Source organism: Antedon mediterranea, chromosome 11 (assembly GCF_964355755.1).
Source record: "Antedon mediterranea chromosome 11, ecAntMedi1.1, whole genome shotgun sequence".
Lineage (NCBI taxonomy): Eukaryota > Metazoa > Echinodermata > Crinoidea > Comatulida > Antedonidae > Antedon > Antedon mediterranea.
This window is the reverse complement of record NC_092680.1, coordinates 1280813-1290550: the sequence shown is the minus strand read 5'-3', so window position 1 is coordinate 1290550 and position 9738 is coordinate 1280813. Positions and strand designations below refer to the sequence as shown.

Below are 9738 nucleotides of genomic sequence, written 5' to 3'. Positions count from 1 at the left end.
TGTTTTTGTTATATATTATTTATACTAAACTACTATAATTTAAAGCAAAATATAGTCAAATTGACTGGAATTGTCAAAAGTGAATACTTTTTTAAAAGTTTTTTTTTTCTTTTGAGAATGTTATTGAAACAGTGAAAGCTTATTCAAAGTTAATTGTTCATATTTTTTTGGGAACAATTATATCTTTAAGCTATAATCATTCTGGATTTTACTAAAACTATAACTTGTTTATTAGACAAAATGCTTGTATCTGAACTTGTTTGAAGGTATTTTAGTTGAATGAATGAAACAATTCTATTGGTGATATCAGATGCTTTCGGTTCATTAATTCAAGTAGTCCGAAAAAGTCATACTACAAATGACATGTACAAATGATTCCCAAACAAAGATATATTGTGGCGCAATTACAGTCATTAAAATGGGTATGCGGATCGGATAGTTATTATTCTCTTCTGGTTATAAGCGGATTCAAGGGGGCGGGGCAGTCGGTGCAAAAGATAGGAAACTATTTAATTCAGTTCGGCACTTAAAATGTTCAATTTTTATCCCCCCCCCCCCCCCACCACTCTCTCCCTATTTCAAAATCCCTCCCAATTACAGTCATTAAAGTGGTTATGCGGGGATCGGATAGTTAATCTAACTCTTCTGGTTATATGGTGGGTGTCGTTTGAGCCGAAAGCATGCCTGTCCATTATCACACCTTCCATTGTCTAACCTTTACCACAAAGTGAATCAGATCATTTAAAGCTAAGATTAGTTCATGGACAACCAAAGAAAATGTGTCTCTGACAAAATTCCTTTAACTTAAAAAACCCATTGTACTGAAGTGTACAGCATGACGATTGTTATTCTTATGCTAAAAAGCCCTACCCACTTCTACAAGTGAAGTCGGATCCCATCCGTGACGGACTATAGATAATTAAACACTAATACTCGGGCACTCTTCACTGAGGAATAAGGTTGAGAAAAAGGGTAATACGTGATAAGGGCCTGACATAGGAGTGTTGTCAACTGGCCCACATGTCACTGTAGGGACAGTGATATAGGTCCAAGTTAGGATGTCGTCAAAAGAAAAGAAGACCCAATCTCTGAAATTTGGATTTCGACTTCCAAAAGGTAGGTCTATAAAGTATCTGTAATTTACCACAGTTGCATAATAAAAAATAAATAAATCAGCGTCGTATAAAGTATAGTCAACAACATGTATTCTAATGTAACACCAATTGTAGACCATTTGAAATAAGTATAGGCCCAACATGGGCCTATACGTGGATTAGTTTAAAAAGCCTCAGATGCATGGATGTAGCATACCATAATCGTGGATCAGTTTTGGTATAATGTATTTGGTTTCATTTTTCCCATGTTCCTTTAAAAAAGGCTTGTGTTGTATATTGATGACCCATGTCGACATATTATTATATACATTTTTTGAGTGATTCCATTATTTCAGCATGGATTTTTACGAAATAGCGCTATAATGTCGCATAGATAGAGTAATTTCAGAGACCATTTAACATATTATTATTATTATTCTTATAATGTTTTTTACACAACAAGGCTTGTGGATTTACTAGAAAATATTCACATTGCATACCCTATGCGGCGTTGGTTTCATTAGAATACAATGAATGTATTCTATACTGTACGTTTAAGTCTTTCTTTCATTGTCAACTTGTTTGTATATAAGTATGTGTGCAAACGGAACTTACAGTTCATATGACGTTTTCTGCATGTTCTCTCATGTGGTGGTTCAGTATTAACATCATTAAATATAGACTTAATATAATTGAAGGCTTTTAAGCTCTGTCTACACTATCAAACCTTATGTGACCAAAAGAAATGTGATGTACCCATATTTGGACATGATGATGTCATATCACTACCATATTTGGCAATATCACTACCATATTATTATCAATACCACTTTTTTGTCAAACTAGTTTGATAGTGTAAACTGAGCTTTATATATATAAGTAAATTATATTAATCCAAAGGCAAATTACTGAAAATAATGACAATGCTGTGGGTATCAGTGGCTGGATCTCAATGGAGATACAAAATGACAATGCTGTGGGTATCAGTGGCTGGATCTCAATGGAGATACAAAATGACAATGCTGTGGGTATCAGTGGCTGGATCTCAATGGAGATACAAAATGACAATGATGTGGGTATCAGTGGCTGGATCTCAATGGAGATACAAAATGACAATGCTGTGGGTATTAGTGGCTGGATCTCAATGGAGATACAAAATGACAATGCTGTGGGTATCAGTGGCTGGATCTCAATGGAGATACAAAATGCCAATGCTGTGGGTATCAGTGGCTGGATCTCAACGGAGATACAAAATGACAATGCTGTGGGTATCAGTGGCTGGATCTCAACGGAGATACAAAATGACAATGCTGTGGGTATCAGTGGCTGGATCTCAACGGAGATACAAAATGACAATGCTGTGGGTATCAGTGGCTGGATCTCAACGGAGATACAAAATAACATAAGCAAAAAGCTAAATCAAAACGATAAAGTAAAACAGCCAGAAAAATTAACAGAGCTTTCGGGCAACACTAGCACTTCATCAGTGCAAGGGCTAGTTAATATTAGTGCAAGGGCTAAAGTATATTAGTATATTTATTTCGCCTTAGTTTCCTCTATTGTATTAACAATAGATAACAATGAGGTATGAGATAGTGTAGCTATCATTACAGGCTAATCAGTGGGAGGATTGAGATCAGAGAAAAGTTTGATCACTCTAGTGCCTAATCCTAACTTTCAAGTTATCAATGATGGCCTTGACTTTTCCCAGGCGCTCTGTGCGTCCTGTTTGGACTTGTATTGTAGTTTATGCTTTTGTGAAACACTGAACCCTGGTGTGTAGTTCAATTGCACCCTAAAGTCATAATATTCTAAACTTTGTAAAATATTGTTGATAATATCGTGGGTTAATCCAAGGCAGGAAGAAGTAAACACTAGAAAAACGCAATGAAGACAATGATCAATGAAAAGCCGGCTAGTTACAGTTACTCTATAGTCTAGCTATACAATACTGGCAACTGATCATGAAGGCGAGGTTAATGTAGGCTCTACTGCCGGAATTCCTAACTCCAGGAATATTGATTGGACATGGCAGCCTAATAAGAATTAATTCCCTTTACACGTATCTTATGTCCAGCAGCCCCTCTCGAATTATGTCCAGCGGTCCCTCTTGTATATTATGTCCAGATTATCAGAAATATTACAACAATTATGTAAACTGTTTTGTATGCACACAAACACATTGTGATCTTTCGTTGTCTTGTAGATAAAAAGAAATCCAAAAAGAGCAAATCACAAACACTTGAACGGATACATGTATCAGAGGTATCGGTAAGTCTCTCTTTGTCCCTGTTGTTTTACTGAATGCTTAATTAATTCATTGACTATTCTTTAGTCCATGCTTAGTTTAAATGATAAACAATTTTATACCTTAAGAATTTATTCACAATTTACAATTTTTACAATTTACAATTTTACAACATCACCCAACAGTACACCAACAAAGAAACGAGTGTCTTGTCAGTTTGGTGACTATTATTTAAATACATCTACATATACATACAGCATAAAACAACAACAGTTATGTAAAAAAACATTGGTCGCCCACGACCGGTCATCAGCATCTACGGTGCTGACAACCTACCCCTTTAATTTGTGAGGTGAAACTGCTTTAATTACAAATGTTACGATTGCTAGAAAAAGACGAATATAACCGTTGCGTTTTTACTGCAATTATTGAGAAAGTATTCATTCTTTTTAGTAACAAAAGGTTTGCAGTTGTGTGTCTATGTTTTTTTTAAAATATGAAACTCTGATGTTATGGCCAGTTATCATATTATCGAATAATTAAGTTGTCGCCTCTTACGCAGATTTCAAGTGCTGAATACTTTGACTATAATGGCATGGGCAGCATTTATCTGTATTGTTTTCACGAATAATGTAAGGGTCACGGCTGCTGTGTCTTTATCCAATACCTTTCATGGCATTGCACATGCAGCGATTCGTTTATCTAACTTAAAGTATATAAACTTATGGTAGGCATACAGCACAAAACAATATTAGGGCCTATTTAATTATCAAAACGACTATTACTTTGAGGTACGGTTAAGTATGGTTTATTTCAAGTAGATTATAATATAACCAAGTCGAAATGGGTTATACAAGCAACAACACTGAAAGAAAAACATAATAATCCGACCGTTTTAAAGTCACAATTTGCGTAAACCGAAGGAATTTTTTTCTAGGGCACTAAAATGCTTTACCAAATACGTACCTATTCATTCGTATACGTTTCACACGTTCTTGAATTAACTCAATACTTGTGCATGAATAGTATATTTACTAAAATATTCACGATAACTGTGGTTTTCATTGTTGATCTCGTGTCTATAGTCAAAAGTCACACCCCGTGGCTTTGGAAAAACCCACTGAGTTATTTACTCCATTCAATTGGATTCAGTTTCGATTTTAACAAGTTTGTGACAAACACGAGCTTCAGTTGTGAAAAGATTAGGTATGATAAAATCACAATCTGTTTTAACAATACAAAAGATCAACAGTATGTTTAATGTTTCCACTAAACTTTGTAATAATTATTGTTATATTTCAAGGTTAAACGCACTGCTGGTTAAATAAATATTACAAATATTTGAATTTATTAAAGCTAAATATACAAAAACAAAAACAGGCCTTTTTTTGTAGGAAAATACAGATAACATCTAAATATCGCTGGTGAAGTTTTGTCCTCTACTCGCCTTTTTAAGTTTACATCAATGGCTCCCAAATGATTACAATTCAAGATTTTAATATACTACGGAAAATTGTTTGTAAATTATATTATTCTTCATTACGAAAAATATATAAACGACAAAACGCTATTAAAAAAAAGAACCGAATCACTGTCAAGGGGAACCTTACATACAGAAAGTACAACAAAGTGTGAAAAGATAATAAAAGTAAATGTGTAAATATGACTTTTCATAGATAGAATTGAGCAAATATAATTCATACAAATGATCAACAGAGCCGTGCGCCTTATATTGTTATTTGATTGAAGAGGTGTGAAACTGAATTCCGTCATCTTAAGTTGACTTTTTCGGCTGATTGGACATATTTAATACCTAATTGTATGGTTATTTATTTATTCATTCATTTAGTGAAATCAATGACCTTCGAAATATGTATGTCAAACAAGAAGGTGTGACGGGATTTAAGTACTGTAGTAGTAATGACCGATGATCCGAATTATTTAGAAATTTGCTTAATTATTACTAATATGATTCCTAATACATTCCGGAATACATTCATTTTCATAATAATTGGCATTTGAACCGCGCATGTATTTCAACATGCATGTTCGTTGTATAATACGTTTGTCCTGGAGACGAGTTCAATTCGTGTTTGAATTTAAAAATCGTCATTTAAAATCAAGTATGTTTTCACACGTTTTGAACGTCTTATTTCAATTTTTGTTAAGTACACTTCATTCCGTTTAAAAAATAATTCTATTAAATCATAAAATGTTACAATTAATTAATAAAGAATAAATATGATCACATTCGAAATTCTTAAATAAGTCTTTTTATTTTTTTCTAATTTTGTTATGTATGCTTTTCTATGTTTAGTTGAAAGTAGGCCTAATACAATTTAGTATCATAGTTATGAGCAAACATTTTCCAAAAGTGGAGGAAGGGAAATTCAGTAAAAAACACCGGTAAAAAAATTGCACTTAATGCTTAGTTTTTGATTGAACTACGTAACTATAATAAGTAACTCTATTATCTTGATCTTTTTTCAGCCTTCTAGTCATGAGGCTACGACGAGTTCTGCCGCCGCAACCAATACATCCGTCATAGTCACAGAGACGGTGCGACATGGACACATTGACGACAGAGAGGATACTATAAGCGAATATAGCCATGCAAGTACCGTACATTCAGGACTAACAAGGTAATAGTAATCTTCTGAGTTCCATCATCAACCACCCAATATTGATGTGTATGTGACGTCACATCCGGTCTTATGACATCATTACAGCTTTTTTTGCTGTACCCCGAGTATCACATATTCGTGCTTGTTAGATAGAGTACCTATAGCACATTTTTAGATAGAGTACCGGTATTTCGTCACAGTAATAGCACCTATGTTTCTTGTCTGCTTTCTTTGGTTGTGTTTTAAGGTTAAGTTCGAGAGATAAAACACGTTCTTAGCTGTTTAATAGTTCCTCACAGTTTGTAGACAGCTATTGCAAATGTGAACTTATTTTATGAGAGACAAATGGTAGATATTTTGTTTAAAAAGAATATCATTTAACTTCTGCACGTTGTTAATAGAGCGGAGAATCTGGTTGTTCGTGGAGAAAAAGTGCGTGACCAAATCGAATCTGTTACTCGCGATTTGGACAATATTGAATCACAGATCAAAGATGTCGACGGCAAAGCCTCTAAACTGAAGAGCGCAGAGGTGAACAGATTGATATTCATTATAGAGACAAACTTAAAGGTAAATTATTTTAATGTTTCTTTAAAGAAATTTGAATGAAAATACATTGTCCTCTAAAATGTTCATTCAAATTGGGGAAAGATCACCTCACGTTGTTCTAATCGTGAAACTATTGGAATTAGTTTGATTACAATGTGTATTATTTTTATACTAATTTGTAGACATGTGACAAGAATATACACACGCTGTATACAAACGTTCATCAGCTTCACGAAGATGGGTATCAAGGTTGGGAGAGACTTCAGGAAAGGTAATTTATAACCAAGATTTGTTGGATAACAATTAGTAAATAGATTCTTTACTTAGTAATTAATTAATGGTAATGTAAGATAATACGTTAGTACATTTGATTCGCTTCTTTTCTTATCAAACTAGTTTGACAAAAAAGGTGTGATGTGCCTATGGTAGTGATATTCCAAAATATGTTTTAATGTACAAACCTATATATTTATATTTTTTTTAAATTTCTTATAAAAAAAAACTTTTTACAAATATCATAGAATTGAAGAGCTTCAAAAACGCTGCGCTATTCTCAGCACATTTGAGATTAGAAGCAGATCAGAGAAAGACTCCACGATGATCAAGACCCATGGGGAAGGAATGAGTATATCAAAGAAAAAAGAAGAAAAAAGAGAGGAAAGAATTGTTGTCAGAGATGAGATTTATATCTTTATGACAGAATGCTTGACTTGGATACAGAAGATGATGGTATGTTTAGAAAACGTCTTTGTTGATGCTATTGGTTAAAATGTATAATATATCTGATTTAAATTTTACCAGAACATGAATAAACTATTATTGATTCCTCTATCTATAATGCTGCAGTTTGTAGCACGACTTTTCACAGCAATGTTCATAATTCAAACTTGTCACGTGATTTGTATCGTTGTGTAATGACAGCAGAGTATTGTTTACTGCACATGGTTTGTTTTCCATTTATTTTATATCTTTATGTCTATAGTCAACAGTGAACAAAATGTCGTATGGCAGTGATGTCTCCAGTATTAGAGATCTGTATCATAAACTATCTTTAGAACTTGAGAACATACGGCAGTACAGAGCTAACCTGGATCAGTGTCAAAGAGATCGTACCAAATATTCAGGAGAGGAACTGAGAAAGTACAATGCCACGCTCCAGAAGCTTGAGGCAGAGTACCAGAGACTGTTAGACGCTGCGCTGCGTCGTCTTCATCTGCTCGAGGTCTTGCTCGAGTTCTCACAAGACGCCACTCGAGAGTTGTCCTGGCTTGATGGCCTTGGAGATATAGAAGCACAATGGGAAAATACTCATCCTACTATCAAAGAGATGGAAGATCACATTTTGGTAGAACATCTTAGTTATTAACAATCTAAATTTGTGTTTTATTCATTCTTTAAACCAAACAAAAACAACTAATATGCCTAGACTTTCATATTTGTATTTAGTTCGTTCATTGAACCAAACAAAAACAACTATACCTAGACCTTTAGTAGTATAGGGTAGTTGATCATTATCATAACGTATTATTATCTTTCGTTTAGAGTCTGGCTGGCGAAATAGAAAGACATAGAGACGAGTTCAACCAGGTGATACAAAGAGGAGAGACAATGATCAGCCAAAATCACCCAGGCTCAGAATGCATCAAGGTATCCTAGTTTTATTTCTCCAGATGTCATGTTCTTTGCATTCAATAATCCATTACGAATTCGGATATATAATTTCATAGGCAATAAATCTAAAAAATATATGTTTCATTAAAAAAATAGCAGGTGGTTTAATACGCGCGTCGGACACGTGATGGGATTATGATTTTGTTCAGTATTATAAAACTGTTTTTTCATCCTCTACAGAAATACTTAACTGCGATGAAAGGACAATGGGCGTGGTTGATAGACTTTAAAGCATCAGTTGAAAAACATCTCACGGTAACTCGTGGTAATTACGATGTAAGTTGACCATAGCATTGTGTCTGATTGTGTTTCTTTAATTGAAGGTTATACTATGTATATAATTATGTTTATTATCCTGATGAATATAATACAAATTTATTCACAGGTACATTAAAATCAGAAAGCCGGATGTAAATGGATTCGTATTATAAAGCGCTTTAAACAATATTTAAGATCATCTCGAGGCAATCGGCATATTGTTGTACATTCTCTTAATCATTATGTGTATTTAGATAAGTAGGGGATTATATACAAACAAAACATTACGGAATAAGCTAATATTTATCTTTCATAACATTTTCCAAGGTTCTTGAAAAGAGCTACCATGATGAAGTCACGCTCGCCGTTGAACTACTGAGTTGGATGTCAAATGTTGAACACACACTTGGATCTATGCAGCCACAGGCTCAACAATCTAAACTTCTAGAAACTCAACTGCAAGAGGTTAAGGTTAGTCAATATAATAGATTATTAGTTCGATAATTGTTGTTGTTGCCTAAAGCTCTGTCTATACTATCACACTGTATGTGACAACATGGGTGATGTGATGATGTCATATCACTACCATATTAATTTATGCATATCACTACCATATTTAGGCAAATCACACTTTTTTTTCAAACTAGTTTGATGGTGTAGACAGACTTTAATAGTTAGTACAGCAGGCATACATAATTATTGCTGGTCTTTTTAACAGAATGTGCACACAGATGTACAAGGCCATCAGAGAACAATTCGTGATTGCGAAGACAGTATGCAACTGTTCGTTAACATGCACAACGCTGCCCTTGGTCGTGACCAGATTGACGCAATTAATGACTATATATCCCGGATGATAGATTTATTTGATCGTCTTCAAAATCAAGTTAGAGTTCGTGAAAAACATCTGACTAGCGCCCTCGATTCACTCAAAGCTGTCGAACACGATCTGTCAGCGTTGGACATTTGGTTTGAGAAGGCTGTATCAGATATTAGAGAGCTGGGAGGGAACATAAACCAAGAGAAAGATGTTGACAAACTGTTTGCACATCTTGACACGATCACAACAGACGTTAAAACAAACACAAAACGTCTGGATAATATTAAGGATGCTGCTGAAAATTACATTGCTAGTTGCAAGGTAGATATAATGATATTTAATATTTGTAGGCGAATGTAATCAATATCATGAATCGTATCGTGTTAATTATAGTCTCACCCTATGACGTCACTAAAGCGGCAGAACTGGTATATGAGAGACTTATGTATTGTCAATAAAAGTACAGTCCACGTC

General features: G+C 34.3%; 1 protein-coding gene across 2 annotated transcripts in view; it reads left to right on the top strand.

The window, feature by feature from the left end:
- The first annotated feature begins 818 nt into the window (after positions 1-818).
- LOC140063210 (muscle-specific protein 300 kDa-like) overlaps positions 819-9738 on the top strand; it is a 34356-nt gene continuing 25436 nt past the window's right edge. The window contains exons 1-11 of one of the 2 annotated variants that reach the window (XM_072109701.1): positions 819-1116; positions 3301-3359; positions 5833-5984; positions 6368-6536; positions 6698-6786; positions 7037-7244; positions 7498-7860; positions 8058-8162; positions 8367-8462; positions 8772-8915; positions 9163-9585. In XM_072109701.1, coding sequence (XP_071965802.1) covers positions 1059-1116; positions 3301-3359; positions 5833-5984; positions 6368-6536; positions 6698-6786; positions 7037-7244; positions 7498-7860; positions 8058-8162; positions 8367-8462; positions 8772-8915; positions 9163-9585 — 1866 coding nt within the window. In that variant the 5' untranslated portion in view covers positions 819-1058. Of the gene's footprint in view, positions 1117-3300; positions 3366-5832; positions 5985-6367; positions 6537-6697; positions 6787-7036; positions 7245-7497; positions 7861-8057; positions 8163-8366; positions 8463-8771; positions 8916-9162; positions 9586-9738 lie in introns of both variants that reach the window. The other variant, XM_072109700.1, reaches the window with a different exon arrangement.